This window comes from Anopheles nili, chromosome X, assembly GCF_943737925.1.
Source record: "Anopheles nili chromosome X, idAnoNiliSN_F5_01, whole genome shotgun sequence".
Classification (NCBI taxonomy): domain Eukaryota; kingdom Metazoa; phylum Arthropoda; class Insecta; order Diptera; family Culicidae; genus Anopheles; species Anopheles nili.
This window is the reverse complement of record NC_071293.1, coordinates 10109740-10134863: the sequence shown is the minus strand read 5'-3', so window position 1 is coordinate 10134863 and position 25124 is coordinate 10109740. Positions and strand designations below refer to the sequence as shown.

General features: G+C 40.4%; 4 protein-coding genes across 4 annotated transcripts in view; 1 reads left to right on the top strand and 3 right to left on the bottom strand.

The window, feature by feature from the left end:
• The window catches only part of LOC128728946 (tRNA dimethylallyltransferase), a 49505-nt gene extending 38231 nt beyond the window's left edge, over positions 1 to 11274 (top strand). Inside the window, exons 4-6 of the mRNA XM_053822597.1 lie at positions 10294 to 10438; positions 10521 to 10624; positions 10692 to 11274. Of these exons, the coding sequence (XP_053678572.1) occupies positions 10294 to 10438; positions 10521 to 10624; positions 10692 to 11274 (832 nt within the window). The remainder of the gene's footprint in view (positions 1 to 10293; positions 10439 to 10520; positions 10625 to 10691) is intronic.
• Positions 11275 to 14752: 3478 nt separating this feature from the next.
• Positions 14753 to 15718, bottom strand: LOC128728945 (general odorant-binding protein 45-like). Its single transcript, XM_053822596.1, has one exon. It carries the CDS (start codon positions 15716 to 15718, stop codon positions 14753 to 14755), a length of 966 nt encoding a protein of 321 aa, XP_053678571.1.
• A 535-nt stretch (positions 15719 to 16253) lies between these two features.
• Positions 16254 to 19987, bottom strand: LOC128729316 (sodium-dependent neutral amino acid transporter B(0)AT3). The gene is made up of 9 exons (XM_053822987.1): positions 19895 to 19987; positions 19552 to 19832; positions 18874 to 19478; positions 18553 to 18800; positions 18303 to 18410; positions 18027 to 18230; positions 17811 to 17968; positions 17472 to 17735; positions 16254 to 17400 (listed from the first exon to the last, which is right to left on the bottom strand). The coding sequence occupies exons 1-9, from the start codon at positions 19985 to 19987 to the stop codon at positions 17202 to 17204; spliced, it is 2160 nt and encodes a 719-aa protein (XP_053678962.1). The 3' UTR covers positions 16254 to 17201.
• A 2612-nt stretch (positions 19988 to 22599) lies between these two features.
• On the bottom strand, positions 22600 to 23965 carry LOC128729090 (uncharacterized). The gene is made up of 4 exons (XM_053822742.1): positions 23769 to 23965; positions 23264 to 23607; positions 23095 to 23193; positions 22600 to 23022 (listed from the first exon to the last, which is right to left on the bottom strand). Exons 2-4 carry the CDS (start codon positions 23422 to 23424, stop codon positions 22683 to 22685), a joined length of 600 nt encoding a protein of 199 aa, XP_053678717.1. The 5' UTR covers positions 23425 to 23607; positions 23769 to 23965; the 3' UTR covers positions 22600 to 22682.
• Positions 23966 to 25124: the final 1159 nt, after the last annotated feature.

Genomic DNA, 25124 nt, shown 5'->3' with positions numbered 1-25124 from the left:
AAACCTCATTGAATGAAATTTTTCTCTAGTTTGCTCAATCAGTATTGCCGTTTTACAGATAAACAAAAACTTCATGAAAATTATATCACAACATAATATATTATAATAATACATTTATATAATATATATGATATAATTTGTATATACATAATATATATAGATAATTAAAACAATCATTTTCTAATTAAGAAATATTTGCTTTTTTGGGTTCTGGAAACTAATTGAAAAAAAATGCAACCAAATTTGGCGAATTAACCTTTATTTAATTCTTCTTTTTCCTTATTTGTAATATTGTTCTAAATAATTATTTATTTATATAAGTATTTATTCAATGTATATTTTTTTATTTGTTTATTTATTTATAATTTATTTATAATATTGTCTTGCTTTATTTATTTATAATATTGTCTTGCTAATTTTTTCACTTATTTCATATAAATTATTTCTATATTTATGATGTTATGTATAGGAAGAAATACTTATTCAAATTGCTTACTAAGTATTTATTTAGAAATAGGTAGTTGGAGCTATCATTCAAAAGCTCATGTGTTGTTAATATATGAAATTATTCTAGGCTCTATGCCTACTATTTGCAAATAATGACTATATATTTATGTCATATTTTGCGTTGCAACAATATTCATTCATTCTCTCTTAAACATTGATTGTTGTATGAATTTTGTAATATTGTTGTAATAAACTGGTCAAACAATGCAATTTTGATCCTTATTTCATATTTTCTAACAAGATGTGAACAAATACGTGTTACTAATTCCCAAGAAAGTTTGAAGGCAAATCATTGGTTAAAACATAAATTAAAACGAAATAAAATAAAATAGAAAATTTATGTTGTACCGCGAAAAACATTCTTAAATTACTTTTCTGTATGAAGAAATGGTTCATTTGGACCGAAACTGTATTAGCTGTTGAAGATGAAAATAGATAAAATATTTAATATACATCAATATTAATTCTTTGGCGAATTGATTGAACTTTCTTTGCATCTTTTCACTTCAAACATTCTTTAGAATCATTCTTCAAAAACAATGATCATGTCATCATTTTTTCGAACCTGGTTATTTTGCTTTGTTACAATACAAATAATTCACATGATGGGGTATTTCCATAAAAGAATTTATCAAGAGAGCAGTATATTATAATGCAGAAAATCGCTAATGCTGGAGCGACGCCGGGCATGTCCGACGACGTCGGTCCATTTTTCTGCCATGTTTACAACCTTCTATGTTTACAAACATCCACAGAGCATAAATATTTCTTTTGATTACGCAACTATCACACACGCCATAGAGCACGAACTCAGTGCTATCGTTAGTGGAAAATCCGTGAGCAGCACTATGTTTTTTTCCGTTTCCTAAAAGATACTTAACAATCGTAAAGCAAGTAGAAGAAAAGTCACCTGGAGTCACGCGTTCTTCATTGCTGTGTGATATAACTTGAAGACAACCTACTGCCTTTCGACGCATATATAAATGTGCTCGAATTTAGTCTCAACAGTACAGCTCAGCTTGTGCAGCAATCAACAAGGCATTCCAACATGAATTTCTTCGCATTATCGGCCATCACCTTGGTTGCCATTGTTGGCTCCATCCAGGCATTGAACTCGGAGCACTACTTCACCCTGAAGGACTTCGTTGAGGCTCAGGCTGAGTGCGCGGTGTACCTCCAGGTTCCGGATGATCGCCTCCAGCGGTACATGCGTGAAGGATACCCCGATGAGCCGGAGGTGCACTGTCTGGTCCTTTGCGTGTTGGAGAACCTTCGTGCCTGGCAAAACGGCACCCTCCAGGAGAATGTGCTCGCCAACTACTTCGTTCCCGCTGCCGAGGACTGCGGAAACGCCAAGCGTACTGAGCGATGCCTGGTGAACCTGCCCCAGGAGTGCAACGGCGAGCCCTGTGTCCAGGCTTACCGTGCCTTCCAGTGCTACTACCAGAACTACGGCACGTTGACCACCTGCGCCGATTACGTCCCGACCTACTACGACGAGGATCTGCAGGAGGCCTACGACCTGTTCGACATGCTGGATGTGTCGAAGGATACCATGCGCAAGTTGGCTGGTGGATGCTTCCCGAGCGGTCCTGAGTCGCAGTGCTTCTTCTTCGCCTACGTGACCCGTTATGGAGTGTACTCGAAGGGCGAACCTGACCTGCACCGTTTGTTCACCCAGACGAACGACGCCACCTACAAGAAGGACAACGCTGCCACCATGGCTTGTCTTGACAACCTGAAGAAGCTGGCCTGCACCAAGTCGCAGTGCGAACAAGCCACCGATGTCTTCACTCAGTGCTTCGGCCAAACCGACTTCTACAAACACCTGCTGGCTGTCTTCAAGGACGCCGCATCGAACCGTCTGTGCTAATTAAGAAAGAGGTCGGGAATACCGCTCGTTCTATCGGACAAATGAAAAATAAATTGCTTTTAATTGAATGAAATCAATATCAAACGCGTAATATGTAGAGAATGCTTGATATTAGTTCTGCTTTCTATTGTTAATAGGAGGACAGCATAAACGCATCATTGAGTGCTTGTAGTTTTGTTATAATATTCTTTCTTGAGCAATCTAACAGTTGCTAGTAATTGTATGCTGAAATGCTGAAATGCTGGAATTGCTAAAGCGGAGAGCTGAAATGAGAAACTTAGCCGATGATTTTTTTTGAATTTTTGTAGCCTTTTAAATGGTAACATTGAAGCAACGTTCAATATGAAAAGCATCGTTCACTCCAACTTTATATGTGGCGGTTAAAATTTATTGAAACGCATAGAACATTTAAAAATTTTGAAAGTCTTTATTAGGGTTTGTCATATCAACAGATTTTTCTATCGTTTTGAATTCGATTTCTTTTAATTTGGTGTGTGAAATTGTATAATTTGGTGTATTATTCCTATAATTTGCAAAGTCTTAGATAGGGTGTTTGACTCTAATAATTCTTTTATTACTACTATTTTATATTTAAATGAGAAGATTTGCATCTTTTACTTTATATCCTTGGGCTCGAACATTTGTGAGTTTATTCGGTGTAATATTTAGCATTTGGTAATAGTTATTGACGCATAGTCAAACAAGATGCGTTTATGACTATTACCAGATGCTACCCGTAATTTTTATCACCCTTATTTAACCCGCTAGTAGTTTGAAATCCATTTCATCCTTTGAGGATAGTAAAATACGAACCAAACAATTTAAAGCTAAAGGTTAAAACATTTCAGTGAATATGTTATTTATTAATAAAACTCTTAGTAGTATCTCCTATTCTACATTACTGATCTGTGATGAATCTAAAACAGATCAAATGCATTATCTGTCTACTAAAGAGAATGGAATAACATATCGTGCACCGAAACCAGAATTAAGACAAAATACACTTTCAATAGATACTTTTCATAATTAAAAAAGGTAACAAGAGATGTTATGAGTTTATCGTTTTATTATTGCAGAAAAGAGAAAGAGAAAGAATATCAAAATATCATTCAAAGAATATTGATATGATATTTATATATAGAAATTTGCGTGTACACTAACGATCATATCGTTAGCTTTAGATATATATATATATATATATATATATATATATATATATATATATATATATATAAATATATATATATATATATATATATATATATATATATATATATATATATATATATATATATATATATATATATATATATATATATATATATATTTATATGTGCCTATGGTAGCTCTTAATGTGATTTCTACTGAACCGATTTGCACCAAACTTGGTACACAGGTGCATTCGCGGTTATACACTTAAAAATACAAATGATGCCCGCTTTAGCTGAAATTTGGTACATAAACGTTACTTTACTAAAAACTAATACTCCCAAACTATCTGGGAGATGCAACCCTAATTTATTGGTATATTCAAATATCGTTCAGCGATACAAATGTTTTTTGTTTATTCTTTTATACGAGTGACTTAAATTATGGACGGAAAAGGAATTGCCGTTTTCATAATAAAAGATATTCACAAAAATGTAAAGTCGTCAACAAACAGTTTAGTTTCCTGCAATTTTTCTCTCTTCAAACATTTATTTAGACACTAAACTAGGCTTAGAAAATCAACTCATTCTCTTCCCATGCATGTTAAAATTTTAAAGTGTAAAATATTTTGCAACACATAGCGCTATGGCCTTATTCAGTAAGATTCAATTTTCAATTGTGTGGAGTAGCGTTGGAAATGTGATTGGTGTAATAAATTTAAATATCGATTTCAGAGCGTAATGATTACGAACATAGAATGGCGTTTTGAAAGAGAACAGCTATATAAAGGAAAATGGAAAACTGTTTCCAGGCAGCATCAGTGATGAAATAAGAACAAGAGTTAGAAAAGTAGAACGATTTTGAACGTCATACATGCTAAGGATGGAGCTACATGCTACATTTTCTCATTGCTATGTAAATAAATGTATGTGACGAATCCAATACAAATGATAGTGGATAAGAAAGTATTTCCGAAAGAGTTAAAGAGGAAAACACTAGGCATAAAATAGGTTTACTAATAGGTTTTTCTAATTTTATGACGTGCAAGATGCGAAAGATTAGACAGAAAATTTGTGGGTAAGAACGATTTGATCATACGAAACGAAGATTATGAAACGAAATGACAGTTGCGAAACAACAAGAGAAGAAAGGATTTGATAAAAAAATCTTTTCCTTGATTGCCTTAGAGAGAGATATGTCAAGAGCAACAGAGAAAAATGAATTAATTGAAATAGAACACCTTGAAAGAAGAAGCTAGGAATAACGTTTGTAGAATGAATACAACTAAATGAGAAAAAAAGTAATATACACATCAAAAATTGAACTATGCCCCTTCATTCTTCCTTAAACTAGGTCGACCCGAATAAAATTGGGTTTATCAGCTAATTAAAAATATGATGCTTCTAAATCATGGAATAACAATAATTCTATCTTCAATCTCTCTATCTCTATTTTCTTCATACAATCGCCGAAGCTATATAAAGTACTTCAAATAACTTTAGTTTTTGATATTATTGTTTACAATACCTACAAATAATACTAAGAAAAATCAATACTAACATCATAAAGGCATGTTACACTGTAGTATATATAAGAAAATACAAATTAGTTTTTTTTTTCATTTTGATGGGTCACGATTTAGTTCTAACAAATGACAACTTGACTTTTAAAGAATATTTGCGCAAACATTTACTAAGCGAACAAGGAAGAATAAATACAAAAGACGATGCACATCCTTTCTTTGCAATGATTCACAATACGTTTGTATTGATAAACATTCAATGGAGATTAAATGATTAGATCACTTACAAGATATACACATTCAAATTTCATTCAATTAAAAGCATTTTTTTATATATGTGTAATAAGATATATTCATTTATACATAAATATGCATACGAAATAATATTGAGCACATTTATTAGCGTTATATATTTGGCATGAACATAAATTTATTTGATATAAAATATTTGTTAAGTAAATTTGGTTGCAAATTACTTTCAAAGTATTTGTAAGCAGCATTGTTCAGTATTAAATACCGGTGACGTGCATTTGAATCCCGTAGGTCAGATTGTACCGTAAATACAAAGGTTATTAACATAAATTGATGCTGGATTCGAAGAAAAACGATCCCTAAAAGACACATCTTCAAGTATGAAACTATGAAAAGTGCTCTTTCAAACAGCTATGCGTAAGTATCATTTGTCACATAGCTGTAACTATATCTATATAGCTATGCATGAGTTTGTTGGGTAAATATTTTAAACCGCTATGTTTTTACGCTTGGAAATGGTATCTCTGAAGACAACGTAAAAGCACGAATCGCGCGTACCACGGCTAGCTGCGCGAAAAGCGTAGTATAAATAGAGAGTGGCGACGCTGTAGAAAGCATACAGTTGTCTGGAGTGCAGCAAACAGCGTCTTAGCAACAATGAACCGTTTCTCGATCCTAATTGCCGTGGTTGCCATGGTTGGCTCCATCCAGGCATTGAACTCGGAGCACTACTTCACCCTGAAGGACTTCGTTGAGGCTCAGGCTGAGTGCGCGGTGTACCTCCAGGTTCCGGATGATCGCCTCCAGCGGTACATGCGTGAAGGATACCCCGATGAGCCGGAGGTGCACTGTCTGGTCCTTTGCGTGTTGGAGAACCTTCGTGCCTGGCAAAACGGCACCCTCCAGGAGAATGTGCTCGCCAACTACTTCGTTCCCGCTGCCGAGGACTGCGGAAACGCCAAGCGTACTGAGCGATGCCTGGTGAACCTGCCCCAGGAGTGCAACGGCGAGCCCTGTGTCCAGGCTTACCGTGCCTTCCAGTGCTACTACCAGAACTACGGCACGTTGACCACCTGCGCCGATTACGTCCCGACCTACTACGACGAGGATCTGCAGGAGGCCTACGACCTGTTCGACATGCTGGATGTGTCGAAGGATACCATGCGCAAGTTGGCTGGTGGATGCTTCCCGAGCGGTCCTGAGTCGCAGTGCTTCTTCTTCGCCTACGTGACCCGTTATGGAGTGTACTCGAAGGGCGAACCTGACCTGCACCGTTTGTTCACCCAGACGAACGACGCCACCTACAAGAAGGACAACGCTGCCACCATGGCTTGTCTTGACAACCTGAAGAAGCTGGCCTGCACCAAGTCGCAGTGCGAACAAGCCACCGATGTCTTCACTCAGTGCTTCGGCCAAACCGACTTCTACAAACACCTGCTGGCTGTCTTCAAGGACGCCGCATCGAACCGTCTGTGCTAATTAAGAAAGAGGTCGGGAATACCGCTCGTTCTATCGGACAAATGAAAAATAAATTGCTTTTAATTGAATGAAATTTAAGTGTGTATATTTTTATGTGTTCTAATCATTAAAATCCGTATTGAATTTATATCAATACAAACGTTTTGTGAATTCCCGCAGAAGAAATATAATGTGCCTTCTTTTTTGTATTTATTCAAACTTTGATCACTCGGTAAATGATTGTTTATAAATATTTCAAAAGTCATGTTGTAGTTTTATTTTAGTCTTACTGCTAGCACTATACTTTTATTCATCTATATAAAGAAATTGTATATATATATATATATATATATATATATATATATAGTATTTATTCTTATATATGATGTATATTATACAATGAATTTATGATGTTTATATTGATTTATCATAGGGGGAGCTCGATAGCCGAAGCGTTAGCGTGCGACACAAACACACGATAGTATCGGGATCGAATCTCGTCTGAGAGCCTTCCCCCACCCCCTCCCGTACCCCTCGTACGCAGGACTAATTATCCAGCTACGAGTAATGAAAAAGTCATGAGTACGACGTGCTCAACTGTGTGTGAGCGGGTCAAAAAAGGAGATTGATTTATCATAGTATTATTTGTAGAAATTGTAAACAATAACTTTGGAAAACAAAATTTGCTGAAGTGCTCTATATAACTTCGGCGTTTGTATGAGAACAATAGAACTTATGAGATTTAAGATAGAAGTATTGGGCTGTATGAATTAATTATATGATTTAGGAAATCGACATTTTTTATGATTCAAAATTGACTGGCGAAAAGCCAAAATTGGAATCGTAGAACAAGAACCTCAAATGCTCATCCCCCATTTCAGAGATTGATCACTAGTGAACGAACTCTAGTGAAAAGTAGAAAAATATATGTAAATCATGTAATTCCTTTGTAATAAGACTGCCAATTAAATTAAAATGGCATATTAAACATACATATAAAATACGCTATAAAAATAATGGTAGCATAGATTTAAAATAAAGGCTTAAAAAAGATAATTTATATTTTTTTTAATCGTGGCTGCTATTACTTAAGAACGTCGTAAATCTATAATAACATAAATTGATCTACATTGAGGGACAAATTGTCATTGCATTGTGTTTAATGCCGAAAAATGGGCTTCAATAATTGCACTAGTTTTCTATTCCAAGCTTAACGAATATCTACAATAACGCTATGCAATGATAAAAATATTATTCAAATTTAGTCTTATAATAGTTGTCCGATAAATGAAGTATGCCTATATGCATATTATTTGAACTCTTTTGTATTATTCTTAAACATTTAGCAGGATAAAGCTTCTAGTGCACATGCCAAAAAATCTGAGGGTGGTACCTTTTCTTCATACCGTTAGATGGCACGTACTTGTATCACTAACGAAATGTAAACCTGCTGCCTGCTGATATAATTTTCCCTAAGAGGCGTGTATGAATGTGTTTTGCCTTGCCGTTTGCGCGTACGGCCGAAGGGTTGAACAAACTATTATTATTATTATTCTGTAACATGACAATCTCATGGTGTTGCCACGATTAGGGTGCATACCTGGCAGGCACGCATGCATGGCTGTCGGAACTGGTGCCTTTTGGTATATAAATGTGTGACGGTCAGTGAGAAAAGCATGCAGTTCCAGCTGAATTGTAGAGAGCAAGCAACTAGAGCAACAATGAATTCGTTTGTGATTTCGGCCCTTGTGCTGGTGGTTGGAGCCATCACCGTCTCCGCTAAGCTGCAGCACTACGAAGTGGACAAGAGCTTCTTCCAGGCTCAGACTGAGTGCGCCGAGTACCTGCGGGTCGCAAATGACGATCTGGTGCGCTACGTCAAGGAAGGATACCCAGATGTGGAGGAGGTCCGTTGCCTGCTCCGTTGCGTCGCCTTCAACCTGCGCTTCTTCAACCGCACCACCGGTCTGCAGAAGGACATGCTGGCAGGACACTTCGTGCCGAACCCCGATGACTTCCACAACGTTGAGCGTACCGAGGCTTGCTTGGCCGAGACCCTGTACCACTGCGATGACGATCTGTGCACCCAAGTGTACCGGGCCTTCCAGTGCTACTATCAGAACTACGGTGTCCTGAGCGAGTGCCCGCAGTTCGTGGTCAACACCTACCATGAGGATCTCCAGCTGGGATACGATTTGGCTGGCATGCTCGCAGTCTCGCAGAGCACTCTCCAGAACTTGGCCGGTGGCTGCTTCCCGCGCGGTGAGGAATCGCTGTGCTTCTTCCGTGCTTTTGTGACCCGCTCTGGACTGTACTCCGATGACGATGGCGCCAACCTGGAGCATCTGTACTTCCAGTACCGTGAGGAGGTGTTCAACCCGAACAACGCTCAGACCGTCGCCTGCCTGAACAACCAGAAGAAACTGGCCTGCAAGAAGACCAAGTGCCAGCACGCCTTCGACACGTTCCAGGCTTGCTTCGGTGAGTCGCAGGGACTCGAGTACCTGCTCCACACCGTCTTCGTTGATGTCGGCAAGAACCTGCTCGGTCAGCCTGTGTGCTTCTGCAACAAGGCCGTCACCTGCCCGGTCCATAGTTGCAACTACTAGATTCAGCTGATGCTAATAACCGATCAAGACGATTTTAAATTGAATAAAACAAAGCATTTGACAAATTAAGTATTGGTTTCAATTATGAAAAATTTACAAAGTCGTCTTCTAAAAGTGCAAAGCACACAACTGTTTGTTTGGTTTTGATACAGGACTCTTAGGATAACTTTTTGTGAAATTTTTGTGCTCATCAACGATAGTTTACATGCTATATATAACCGAGTATGCCCGGGATAAGGCAAAGAAAGGGAGTCCATACGGCTTGTCCGTCCCAATAAAGAAAAAAAAAATATATATATATATATATATATATATATATATATATATATATATATATATATATATATATATATATATATATATAAATTAATAAAATTAAATTACATTTTTAATACGAGAAATTCAAAAAGTCATGAAAACCTTTGGCTATGCATAGCAAGGTCAAGGTAGGCCATGTCATTACGACGTGCTCAATTGTGAGCGGGCCAGTAAAGAAGATATATATATATATATATATATATATATATATATATATATACATATATATATATATATATATATATATATATATATATATACATATATATATATATATATATATATATATATATATATATATATATATATATATATACATGTATAAATGTATATATATATATATATATATATATATATATATATATATATATATATATATATATATATATATATATATACATGTATAAATGTATATATATATATATATATATATATATATATATATATATATATATATATATATATATATATATATATATATATATATATATATATATATTTACATACGCTCATTACGCTACCAAGTAATAAAAAGCAAATCAAAATCATGGTTTAATTCGTATGGTTGTCATAATACTATATTTGCTTTTTTAAATTACTTTCAGTGCACTTGAAGTATACATGGAATCCGGAGGTCAGAACACTATGAGCCAAGTCCTAGCAAAACAACGTACAGGCCCGGGTGCGTGTTGTTTGGGTGGACCTTTACGATATGAGAACGTAATAATTTTGTGGCTACGTTGTGATCAAGTATGATTGAAGGAATATCGTATTTTTTTTAAATCAAGTACTTAGTGTGATCAAATTAATCTAATACTCGGTATTTTTGTAGGAAATATTAAATCGACGCTTGGAAACGAGAGTGGACAATATGGTGTCGCAAGGATTACTTCCCGAGATTCGCACATTTTATGAGGAATATGTCAAACCTTACCAGTATGCGTGGATAAGATAACGCAACAACCCCGAACGTTTTATATATGTGCTTGTACTTTCGTTTTAGAAAGTGTGATCTGCATCGGGGCATCCTCCAGAGCATTGGTTTTAAAGAGTTCGTGAAGTACCTGCAGCAGTACGGACCAGAGCAAGATCGTGTATTATTGGAATATCTTACGACCAACCCAGATGTACGTGGTCCAAAGCCTGCTGGACATGATCTGCTCGTGGACTGCCTTGACTACTTGAAGCTAGTGACGAGACGCTACGCCCGCCGTCAGCTGCAATGGATTCGAAATAGATTTCTGAGCGACACCGGTCGCGAAGTCCCGTCTATCTACTCTATCGATACCGATAACGTCGATCAGTGGATGGCACAGGTTACTGATCGAACAGTTGCTATCATCGAAGCAGTTATGGCTGGACAAACCCCACCTTACTCGTGTGTACCGAGAGCTGAACAAGGACGCCAGCGGCTGCAGGAAGAACGCACATTTCACTGTGAAGTCTGCCAGCGAGTTTTTATTGGCGAACATCAGTGGCAGCTGCACATCCGATCCAACAAACATCGCAAAGTTGTAAAACAGGCAACTAAATCTCAACCGGAAAGCCAACAGCCGCAAACTTCAGCTTCTACATCCTTTAGTTAAACACAAAATAAAAATATTGTATAACAAAATGATGATTTCATACTACTGCCAACTGCTATTGATGAATTCCGATAAGCCATCTTTCGGATAACGAATAATAAGACACCTGGCATCGACGGAGTAACGACGGAACAGATCAAAAATGGGTGTGTAGCTAGAAACAACAAAATCAACCAACTACTACTGAGAGTAATAGGCCCTTGGGAAAGAAATGTCGGTATCATCACATATCCCATATACAAGAAAGGATATACGCGCAGCGTAGCAATTACAAGGGTATTGATGGTTTTAAAATACCCCGCTAGAAGACTTTCTCCCTAGGTTTTCAAGAAAGTTCCATTTCATTCGGTAACAGATAATTGCAAACTATCAAAGAGTACTTTAGTAGCCAGTGCTTTTGTCAGTGCTACATGTGGCATAGTTGAGATTTGAATCCTATCGTATATCGTCGTCGTACGTTAGTACAACACCTCGAGTTCTCATCCTCACCTTGGGCGGACGTGTTTCTAATAAACAAGGGCTAATGCAGTGCAAACGTTTCAAAGCATTTGGACACGGAGTCGCAAACTGCCATCATCCAGCTATCTGTAATAAATGTGCTGGTATCGACGAATCTAGCAAGTGCCCACTAATAGAAGGTGAGGCTCGTGAGAACGGGTTACTCCTGAAACACAAACTAAAATGTGCAAATTTTGTTAAGGCAATCACTCTTCTAACTTCAAGGGCTGCCCAAAGCGTCCAGTTAAACCTATTAAACCAGTACCAAAACCAATGGCAAGAGGTTTTGTTTTCGAAGGTTTTCACTAAGCAACAATAGTCTTGAGTTTTCACAGCAGCAAACTTCTATACTCTTTTCCTCCGACCATCTTCCACAATCGTTTTCAGTTTTAAAGAAAAATATTAACATTAAACCCGACAAATTCGTTTGCGTTTATAAAATTGTAAACTGGCTATATTTTAAACATCTCATCAACTACAACATTAACCCATCTGCCCATTAACCCATTCACTCTAGATAAAATCCATACCCACCCAAACGGATAATATGATTGTTAAAATCAGTTCTATCATAAATACAGCTCATAACAGAGTAGTCCCGAACAGAACGCCGAGCAGTTAAAACGTCGTAATTCCACCAGAAATCCTAGCCTTGATAAATATTAGAAACACTGACAGGAAAATATGGAAAAGACATAGACTAAATCATAGGATAGAAAGCTCTTATTGTTTTTTAAAAAACAAAATTGAACATAAATTATCAGTTTATTATGTTTAACAGTTTAACAAAGAAAAACATAATAGTTTTTTAATTTGTAAATTCATTAAAATCATCAAAAATAATCAGAAAACTATGCCGTGAAGCTTTCAGAGAAATATTTAAATTGGCTCATAACGTAACAATTGCTCGCACTAACCCACTCAAGCACCAAATCGAATCAACCATACAACAGTTTTCCAGCACTAACAAATTAGACAACGTTAACACTCAGCACTTATTTAAATCCAAAGACATTATAAAAGTACTGAAACGAATCAAATCAAAAAAATCCTCGGGATCAGATAGAGTCAACAATGTTTCTTTGAAGAGACTAACAATCAAAGCCATCTATCAAATCTATCTAAACAATGTTATGAATGGCTGTATAAAACTTGGTTATTTTCCGAACGCATGGAAAAAAGCTTCCCAAATCCGGAAAAGTTATTGCAATTCCCAAATCCGGAAAGGACCAATCCCTACCAAAAAATTACAGATCCATAAGTTTATTTAGCTGCCTTGGGAAAATATTTGAATAACTAATAGAATCCAGACTAGCACTGTACACTTCAAGTAATACTATAATTCCTGACAATCAATTTGGTTTCCGTCCTTTTCTTTCCACTACGCATTAGCTTCATAGCTTCAACATTTCACATGTTAGACAAAACAAAAAATCGACTGAATTAGTTTTATTTGATACCGAAAAAGCTTTTCACTCATTTGGCACCAAGGATTAATTTACAAGCTCATCAGATTAAACTACCCAACCTATCTAATCAATGAAAAATTTTTACAAAATTCTCTATCCCTTCTTAAACAGACAATCGAAGCTCAATTTAAAAAGAAAATTGCTAAAATAAAAAACTAGTAAGATCCGTTATTACATACGCCTCGTCCGTTTGAAACCACTGTGTTAAATTAAAAAAAAATCAATCGTTAGGGGTCCCTCCTTAATACAGTACAAAGACATTACATCTAGAATGTAAGATACCCAGAATTCAGCTAAGCATGTCGAAATATAAAGTAATGTATGATAGTAAATGCATAGCCAGTATATATCCATTGATAAGAAATTTAGTAGTCTAATTCAGATGTTTGTAAATAGTTCACTAATTTTTGGTTTTTCTAAGTTTTGTCACAGTCTTAGTTCTTTGATTAGAGTAAAATAGGAAAATACACTAAAACATTAGGTTACTTCGCTTTGAGTTGACAGTTTTTCAAATTCCAGTTACACATTTTCCCTCCAATGCATAAAATAAAAACACACTCGATGTCGAATCACGAACACATTTGTTTCACCAGCAAAGATAGCTACAATAACTGTAACTTATTTAATAAGGAAAGATGACTTAGTCGAACCCATTACTACTACTTTTCATCCAACAATTGTAAAACTGAAATGTACGGAATTGGAAATAAATTTAACTAACTAACTAAGTAAATACGATACCCCAACACTTCGGTTATCGAGCTCCCCATACGACATAATAAAATTATAGACATAATATAGTATAACCAGGGTAAAAGTTTACCATCACACCGCCAAGCCTTTTTAGGTGTCTCTATAGCTAAAAGAGGTATATTAGGCCTAATCTGAGATAAATTGATGGCGTAGATGTATATGCCGAAAAGACAGGGATTAAGGATTGGGAGATGACCGCGCTGGATCACGAGCGATTCTGGCTTTTCTTAATGCTGGTTAAGCACTGTCTTGTGCTACGCTAACGCCACGGCCATGGGTTTTCCCAGCAACAAAATATAGAACATAAATGAAATACTATACATTGAAGTGTATAGATATAGCATTGTTATAGTATAGTAATATAATATAGTGATTCAATTCTGAATTAGTAATGAGAGTATTCTAAATTAGTAGAAATGAAGTGTGAATAAATATAGTATAATAAAATATGGTATAGCTTTGCTTGAAATAATGTGTGACAACAATTCTTTCTGGTAGGCTAAATAATTCGGAAATGCGTAAGAATAAAAAATGTGTTGCCAAATATATATATATATTTTTTTTCTATTGGAATTCATTTACAATTGTAACTGTATCTGTATTGACCATATAACCAAAGAACTGTTACGACTCTGATTTTGCACATTTTTGCTGATTTGAATGCTCCGAATGAAACTCTCGTTGTTAGATAGATGGAAAAAAATCTCGTTAGGATAAAATCATCTTGAAGCTGTGTATGCAAAGTGACTTAAAGTCATCTAAAGCACACCTCCCACCATCCCACCTACACCTGCAACAGGCATAGTGAGGCCACCGATGAGGCCACTGACTAGGCTACCGGCTAGGGCACCGGTGGCAGCACCAAGTCCAACATCAACATTACCCGTTACGCCAATTGTTACAGACGCCCCATTTAAATTTGTATTAATGTGTAGGCGTATTAATTGCAGTAAACCATCGTCGAAACATTCCCCAACAAATCTTCGCACCAGCGTGCACTCATCCAAACACTCCGATTTCAGGTGCCGATAGCAGGAAGTAGTTCTCTCGCGGAACAGCGTCTCGTTCGCGTAATTGTTGCATTGGACATACAAGCGATCGAGATTGGGCCCATGATGTTCACTGTACAAGCCCGTTCGCAGCAAAAAACACCGCAGCAAACAGCCAATGTATCGCTCAGACGGTTTGAAGATCCTTGTACACGGTGCATCGTCTGGTTGCTGCAACATGGTATCGCACTGCATCATGACGTCCACCAATTGCAGGGAAGTAAAAGGAACAAACTGCGGCGTAGTGACGATGTTGCCATACTGCTCGTAGTAACAACGGAAGGACTCGTACGCTCGCGCGCTGGGATCCAACGTTGGGCAATCGAGGCGTTGTGATTTGAGGCAGTGATAGGTGCGTCGATCGTATAGACAGTCTTCCGGATCCGGATGGAAGTAGCTACGTATTACGGCTTCCTGCACTCCGTTCGTGTCGTTCCACCATCCAAGATTGATGCCCACACAGCGTACCATGCGTTGCGTCTCGGTGTCCTTCGGATAGATGAACTCGTTGTAGACAGCTAGACGGGCGCGTGGGATGTTCAAGTACTGCACGCATTCCTCCTGAGCCTGAGCGATGCTCTTCTTTAGTACGTTCTCGTTACATCGGCTAGAGGCAAGCGTGCCTGTCGCCAGTACACCTGCTATAGCAATCAATGTCAAACCCATGTCCACCATAGTTGCTGTTCGTTGAGGTTTACTCTTCTAACTGCATTGAACTACACTACTGGTGCAGTATATATACAAGCGTTTTGAGGGACTCAGCCTATGTCATTTGTTTCGGCGTTATATACCTTGCCTAACCACTGTGGTCTTTTTATCATTATAACCAGTGCGGTGGCTGATTTCCCGAAAACGTTCTTCTAACACAACGCAAGTGACTTTAAAAGTAGACTAAACACACGTTGCGCAACGGCACCATTTGCATTATGCACAGTGCAGTCGTCACTTTCATGCATCTTTTTACGTGCAAACATTGACTGCACGTTTCCTTGTGAATGCAGGTTTGGTGTGATCAGCGGAAGAAAATTCAGCATTATGTTAGGTTATTTTCATTTCTTCAGCAACAAATAAGGCTTGAGAAACCAGTAAAGCCAGTTGCTAAAATGTTAAATGTTAAATTCTGGTTGCTTATCAGAATAACGCTTTCGGCTCAGGATGAGGATGTATTTTCGGAACCCATGTAAAAAATAATTAAACTAGAAACCCGCGATCATGTTGTTTAGCAACACCTTATACCCACTCTACAACGTCATCCTTTATTATAAATTACTTATATGTACAGATATAGGTATCTACGAGTGTGTATGTATATAGTATGTATATTGCATTCAACAATCAAGATTCTTAGATTCGTATTGTTTTTTCCTTTTTTTTTGTTTGGCTTTCACCACTAGATAAACATGGTATAGTCATGGTTGCGCTTTATTGTCGGATCTGCTTTCACTGGCCGCACGTCTGAGCGCGTCCTTTGAAGGACAGGGATCTAACCCTGCTGCCTCCACCAGCGATAGGCAACAGTTATTGTCAGATTTCTATATAACGGAGGGCTCTAGCCCCCGACAGATGGACTAGTACGAACGTGGGTAGGAGCTCGAGAGGTTCCTTTTTTTTTGGTAATGGTAAGAACATCCCAACAATAAATAACCGTCGATTGGGAACACATTGATATGCCAAAGTCGGTAGGTTAGCGACTATATGGTGGACTAACAGTGCTAATTGATGATGGATGTTTGTATAATCTTCAAGTCTTGTCAGTTACGCCCTCCTCCGGGAGACGTTTTGCACTGTTCTGATTTTTTTTACTGCTTTTGTTTGAGATTTGGCTTGCTTGCTTTTACGTTTAAACACTAAATTCGAACATTCATACTTAAAATGGCGTAGGATGGCTTTCCAACTGTCGAACCATTAAAGCTATGAGTAGCTGTGTCTAGATTATGTATATGTGTATATATTTGTGTGGGCGTAGGTGTGGTTGCATTTCTTCAAACACGTCCCCGAGCCGCTTGCACGTCTCAGACGAGAAATGTGAGAAGAAAAAAAAACTTTAATGGTTCGCTGGTACTCGGATCTGGTTCACTAATTTACGTAATCATGGGCAGGAGAGACGTTGGTTTCTTTTTACATCCTGTAGGTGCACAATTCCACAGTCATCCACGCTTTACTCTTCCTCGTCAAGTGGCTGCTCACGTGGTCCGTAGGTCGGGCAGCAGAGTCCCTCAGAACCGTCGGCGCGTATGCAGAACAGAGATATTTCGATGTCGGTTGGCTCGTGAGGCACGATACCATGTACGTCGCGTAGTTCCGCTGACGGGAACCAAGCCGGTTCGGAGTCCTCGATCACGTTGATGCCGCATAACCTGCAGGAAAAAGGGCACCGGAAACTACACTCATCACCGGCTCGAAGCAACGCGCGACTTTAGACACCTACCGACAGATGGCTACACCTGGAATCCAGAGAATGGACACGAGTATCAGCATTATCGCCACCACGATGCACCAGTGGGGCCACTCTAGCTTGTCCGTACTGCCGGTAAGCGCGTTCCATCCTGGATAGCTACTACCTTCAGAGGCTAGCTCCAGGAAGGAAGCCACCAGGATCGTGATCATTGCGATCGGCGAAATATACTTCCAGCATAACATCCAGTACAAGCTCGGTCGCGCACCAGTCATCAGCTCAATGTCGTCCGCAAACCTGCCAACGTGTGGTAATGTGATGTTGAGAAGATGGCGTTTGTCGTAGAATATATGAGCCTGCTCGCTTAATTACCTCTTAAGCCCGTAGATATAGCTAACACCGATGCACTCGAAGAACGCAATGATTAGTAACGTGTAACTGCCGGCAAAGCTGTCCATCAGCTGGAAAATGTAGCTTCCAGCGCCGTTGGCAAAGCACAGTGACAATATGCAGCATGAAAAGCACAGACCCTAAAAACGTGGTTTAAGATGTAGTTTAAGCAAGCCTGTCATCCAACTCGCGCCTTACCCCTGTTATCATCTCCTTTGGGACGTTGGGGAACAGCTTCATATCCATCAGGGACGTGCTGACGCCCTCCAGTGTGCCAAATTGCGAGTCAATGCCAAGGGTGAACAGCATCAGGAAGAAAAGCACTGCCCAGAGCTGTGCAGCGGGAAATTGATTGATGGCTTCCGTGAAAATGATGAACGCCAGCCCCGTACCGGATGCGCTCTGTTGTAAGCATAGCAAACGGAAATAAGCGTCAGTGGTCAGTAGCAGTAGTACATTCGGAAAGTAGCTTACATTCTCAAGCTCCTTTTGCAGATCGCACACCGGTAACATATCGTGTGACTTATTTTGACGTATTAATTCCGATCGTTCCTCAACACAACTGTCGTAAATGGAAGTAGCCTGTCGAGACGAAGCAAATAGATGTAATTTTTAATTTTCAATCAGATTAAAATGATTAACTCTACTAATTTAAACAAGTATGTGCCTGACTACTCTAAACTAAAACAGTAAAGAAAATCAAGTGCTGAAGCAACTAACGCACCTTGAATCCGATCACCGAAAACACAACCACACCGGCGAACATAGACGTGGAGCAATTGGTTATTGACACAACGAGTGCATCCCGGTAGCAATTATTATTAGCAGGATTGTAAGAGCTGAATGCAATCAGACCGCCAAAAGCCAAACCAAGCGAGAAGAAAATTTGTGTGCCAGCCTCCAGCCACACGACCGGTTCAAGGATCGATTCCCATCGAGGTGTAAAGAGATGTGCGATACCATCCGATGCTCCTGTGTAAGATAAAGCGGTTATATGGCTGGAATTCGTGGCCCAAAAGTCTAAAGCACTTTTAGCAGTATTTACCTTTGAGCGTAATGCCACGGAAAAAGAATATAATGAGCACAACGTAGGGAAAGATGGCGGTAATGTAGACGATCTTGCTAGACTCGGTGATGCCCTGTACCATGCAGAGGTACACGAGCGACCAGGCGGTAATAAGCGCAAGTGCAACAGTGTAGTTGATCTGCACAGGATCGTCAACGCTTGGTGAAACCTGCAGCGTCTCACGGTACCAGTAGTACTTGGTTGGCGATGACACTACGCATTCAGGCTCAATGTCGTACGTGAAGTTCTTAAACAGACGCTTCGGGCATTCGGCCCATGGTAGAGGCGTTTCGAAGCTGTGCAGCAGGTAGATCAGGCACCAGGCGATAATGGTGTTGTAGTAGAGCGCCACGATGTAGCTCACGAATGCGGACGAGATGCCGATACCGCCAAGATAGGCCGACACCTCATGCCACACACCGATCGCGCCCTTACGCAGCCGTTGACCGATCGCCAGCTCCAGGTAGAAGATGGGTAACCCCTGCAGAAGAAGCATCACGAAGTAGGGCACCAGAAAGGCGCCACCACCATTCTTTTGCGCCAAGTAGGGAAAGCGCCATACGTTGCCTAAACCAACAGCGTATCTGTAACGAGCCAAACGATGGGTGTGGGTCAAACGGGACGGAGCTTTTAGAGCAGCTGACAGCTGTCAAGTACCCAATCGTGGCGAGCAGAAACGTCCACTTGCTGTCCCAGCTTTCTCGCTCATCTTCCGGACGCTCGACGATGGCTGCCTCTTGCTGCTGGTGTTGCGACACAACCGACGCCTGCATGGCAAGCTTCCGGACATCCTTCGTAGCCGGACCAGCCGTCGATGGTCCAATGTCCAGTATGCGCCCCATCGGTGGGTCGTCATCACTAACGAACGCCTGGTTCGTAGCACCATACACCACATTTTGCGAACCGTTCTCCGTCCTCACCAGCCGGCTACGTAGCTCCTGTGGGCGCAGTAAAGGCAAGGTCAGCGTAGGTGTAGGGTCAGCAGACGCCATCATCTTACCCTTAACTCGAGCTCATCCAAGCTGCGCACGGTCGCCTGCTGGATCAGGTCCCGGGAGCTCTGCCTGCGGAACAGATGCGCAGTGTTGGCCATCACCACCACACCCCAGTACGGCCACCGGTACTATCCTACCAGCACCACCACCGAGATGCCGATATGCAAGGGTCTCTACCACCCTGGTCAACAGCAACAGGGGCCGCGAACTGTCAAGTGCGAGTTGTCACCCGCGTTCGGGTGGTGGAGCTGGCGGGCAGGTTCACGGGGTGGGTTTGCAGGAGGTGGGGGTATTACTTCTGGTATCTTCCGAGGTGGCCGTGCGATGGAGTGGCGCGAACAAACTAAGTAAGTGCAGGTGGTTCGTGCATGGCGTGCGTTTAGATAGGTGACTCCACCGATCGGAACACTGCTAGGTTTGGAGGTGCGAGTAGTGCATCGTGAGGGTGCGAGAGAGAGAGAGAGTGAGATAAAGAGAGGTGCGGTAGTGACACGAGGTGTGTGTGTGTGTGTGGGTGAAGGTGCAAAAGTGATTTTCCAACAGGCAAATAAAAAAAATAGGAAAAAATAAATAAGAGATTCAAACACCGAAACACGGCGTGGTGCAATCAAAAACGTGTGCGAATGTGTGGTTATGTAGCCCGGAAATCACTTTTCCCACGCGCAAGGACACCTGTTCGGGAACGCAATTAAAACGTAGTGCGGTAAGCTGCCACTATTACACGCGATCACCACCGATTGTGTTACTTCATGCAGTTGCGTGAACGTGCGCATCGTGCAAAAGGAGCCTAACAAAACGCGCGCCACACCGAGAAAGGACACACCACGTGACAGCAAGGATTTGCGCTCAACCGCGGAGATGTTTGACCGCAACGCAAACTGAACACCGCGGAGGGGTTGGTGAACCTCTTTTTTGCGTAACGCACTCGTTTCGTTGGCAAAGCCTTTTTTCGCTCGAATTTCAGCATCGAAATAAAACAAACAAAAAAAAAGCCCAAAAGGCGCAACGCTTCCGGACACCCAGAACCGCCATTACGACACACAAAAGCCCGTCAGGAGTGTCTCGCCTCTGCTCCACACTTTCGCGCGTCCTTTCACCCGCGCTGGCTTTTGCCGCACACAAATCAGGCACAGGGATTATCGTGGGGTGATGGAAAAATCAATACCACGAGCGAGGGCACTGGATGATCGGTTCGAGGGACTTAGCCAATGCCGATTCACCCCGTCCCGAGGCAGAGGAGGTCGAACGACCCTGTCGCAGGACCCCTGATCTCCGAGTGGTGTGAAGCTCTCACACATAGGGCACCTGGTTGGGGTTGGAATTGGTAGAACGCTGGGATTATTATTACATAACACCACCCGCGTCACGCCTTCTAGGGCGCGGAAAAGCGGCCCATCGATCCGTGGTCGGTTGATTGGATGTTCGAGTTGCGAGGTGTTGATAGCTGAACAACCCCTAAACCCCGATAACACCAGACCTCGTGCTTCTCTCGCAAGGATGCCCAGCCATTTACCCGTTTCTGCGCGGCTGTTGCACGACGTCCGGCAGCAGTAGATCATGTGATTGGTACGGGCCACTTGTGCGAGCCTTTTTTCTTGTCCACCCTGCACCCGTTGGTTCCGGTTCTGCTCGGTTTGGTTGCCTTTTGGTTTGAGCAATCGATGGGTTGCCTTTTCCCGGGGCTCTCCTGCGGGGACAGAGCGTTCCGGACGCGCTGCACCACGAGCCTGCGGTGGCACACAGCACTTCGGGTGTTCCGTGGCAAAAAGGAAATGGGCCAGGCAAAACTGAGGTGAAAACACGCGTTCGCTTCGGTGCACGAACGGAACCCAACTGAAAAGCGCCACTGGAAGGGCTTGAGCTGGGTATTGAGAGCGAGATACACACGGTGCCTGGGGGAAGGCACGGTCCTTTCGGTGGACGATGGAGTAAGACTTCCTACGCAGGGAGAGGGCTTTTCCGGACCGGGAGCGCTTGGTGGTTTTTCGCTGCGAGCGAGCGAAAGAAAACACGAGCGTCGGCGGAAAAGCGTTCGTCCTTTTTAGCGAGAGCTAACGTGGTGGGGGAGACGGCGCATCTGTGAGCGGAATAGGACGATGGAAAAGAGAGCAGAGCTTTTCTGATGGGGGTGTCAAGATTAGCAGGGTGCTTGCTAAGGGTTGGTGTAAATATGTGGGGGTAGTTGGTCGATGTATTAGTCTCTCTCGTTTCTCTCCTCATCAATTACGATCCTTTCGTGCAAAATTCGACATCGGTTGCTTTGATAGGGTATCGTTTTGATAGGGTAGATCGGTTAAGAAAGGATTTAGCTGAGATCCTGAAACGAGGATGTACTGTGCCATTGCTTAATACTCATTACCATTCTTCGTCACATTCGGCCAATGTGAAACTTATCGTGAGAAGTTTAAAACAAACCCACGCAGTCATGTGATTTTCTTCTCACGCGAATCAATCTACCTACGATTAGCCCAACATCCACGCTGGATCAATTCGAACTGATGAAGAGAGGATTTGCAAGCATTAATAAACAGTTGGCCGCTTTAAGGCTTTTTACCATTGCCATACACAACATGGAAGGTCTTAGAGCAAAATCTCGTCAGATATAGGTCATGCTAGCTCTAGTACTACAATGATGCAAATATAAGAGAGCTAAATAACCATACATTTGGTTCGGAGCTAATTAGTTAATACTAGACTCTTACACTTCTGTTTCGATTCTGCACAAGTGGCAGTCGATTATAATTTTTATTATATTAACTGGTTAAATTTTTAAGTATTCATTTAATAATATATTTAAATTACTGTCATCGCTTTAAATGTCGAGTTGAATTGTTTCGAGGATACCAACGCTACTAAGCGTGCTACAGCCTCCTCCAAACCTTCTGTTTCGAGCAGCTGACTGGCAGCAGATGGCAATCCATGAACGTAAAATGCGTTTCCTGCCAGTTGTACTTCTTGTAGCTCTATATTTAACACGTACAGCAGGTTTTGTGTTTGATGAAAGTAATGACAGATTGCTTGTAATTCTGGATCCTGTGTAGCAATCGTCTTTATAGCAGTAGCACGATCGAGGCTGCGGCGGATACACTTTGCCTGTTCGATGTACTGCTGCAGCTTAGTTGATACGCAATTCCTGTGGATTAAATTTGTTTTAAGTGTTAGTTTAACCATATTTACGATGACATTTCGGTGGAAAACTACTTACATTGTCTGAGAGTATTTGAAAAATTGGTTGGTGTCTGATACTTCAGCTGCTGTTATCATGTCGTTCGCTATATCAGTTGGTAGGTCCTTTGTTGCCGCACTGAAACAAACATTAGGGAATCAACATGTACTCGAAAGCTGGACATCTATTTCTTCAAGCTTGCTCTTACCATAAGCTATTATAGTTATGAATTTTGCATTCCTTCAAGAGAGTTTTAGCTGTACATATTTCACTATGTACCGGTTTTAGCCATGTTTTCAATTCAAGAAAATAGTCTTCAATATTTTTCCATAAAGCACGTTCATTGAACTGCTCCGTTTGCTTAGCCATTTTACAAGGGTTCTTTTTACAACTAAAAGCTGTTTATTCTAATTTAACTCTTTTTGTTTCAGCAGTGAGTTTAGTGTCGTTCGTTGGCGTTGACAAACGGCTTTCGTCGCACCGTACACGTTTCTTGCGAGTAAAGCACCCGCGTTGTGGCTTTGGCTTCAAGTTGACCAAGTTTTGAGTTTGCTATTAAAAAAAAACATTTTTATTATTAGTAATATTCTACAAAACTGCGATGCGATGCATGTGTTTATTATAATATTTAAACCGACGAATTGTGCATCAAAACAAACACCTTTTAAGCATTGCCGACCTTGCAATCCGCTCTTCCTAATATGTTAACTTACATTTGGAGCCTGCTCCATTCTAGTGCTGGTGCATAATATATCCTTGCAGTTCAAATGAATGAAAGCACATGTGCAACAATGTGACGCGCTTCAAAGTTCAATGGATTCGTTGAATGTTTGTTACGAAGACTCCTTCTTAATCAAAACAAATGCGCACAAGCACACAAATATCCTGCGCTTTGACGTATAGTTGATGTAACCCGATTTCGGCTAATTACAATTATAGCGTTACGGTAGCTAAACTCAAAAATGAAGGATATTATGCTGCCACTTACGAAAGAACACGAGCGAACATTTGCCCAGACAGAAATGTACGCATCCCTTATAGTTTGTTTACCTCTTACTGTCATTTTCTAGCTTGAGCTACAAAAATGACAGTATTCACGGTTACTATATAACGGGTGTTACATGTCCTTTGAATCTGGGTCACTGATCCAAACCAACAGTTGCGAAACTTTTTCTGAAAAAGTTTTAAATTTTCCGCAATTCCTACCTAAAAGATTTAAATCTAGTATAACATGTTCATAAACATAATACAAAAACATTGTTTATTGTATAATTTATGTTCAAATCATAATTCGTTTGAAATATATGCTTCAGTAGCACTCTAACATGTTCTTTTAGGTATCAAATGTTTTTCTTCCAAATTTCAACATAGCTAATCTGGAACGAGTACAAACAACTATCTATCTAAATGCCAAAAACAAGTTTGCCGGTTACAATACGCCTTCTGTCACTAGATTAATCGATTTTATATTGTACCATGAGCGGACATGCGCCTTGCCAACTATAGCCCACTGAAACGAAAAAAGCGAGAGAGTTTACATCTTGTGGTTTATGCACACTAGATGCAAAAAGTAGTTTAGTTTTTTCGTGCCATTTGTGATGCACTGAGCAGTGTTTGCGTTATAGGTCAGGCACATCCTATTCAAGTACACGCACCAGTAATTTGCGCATGATAGTAAAATAAATGGTAACCTATCAGTCGCAGGCGACCTAATGCAACACGTTCCATATTGTGTTGTTATAAGGTGGCTAACATAGTAGCCAATATGCAAGGGCTTTGTTAGCAGCGAAAGTATGGCATGCTTGTTAGGTATTTAAGTGAAAATTCGTCTGAGTGGAAACCAAGCACGCACAACTGGAGCAAAAGTTCACAGGGATTGATTAGTAGGCAGCGCCTGAAATGGAAGCAAAGTCAAATTTAACCGAAACCATAGGCTACTTTGAGGAAGTGTGTGCGATAGGTAAAACTGAGACACATATCCTCCTGCACTGATCAATTAGCTATTAGCATCACGTAGCTGTAATTGCTGCGATTAGCATATTTCAAAATTGCATCGATCCCATTCCGAA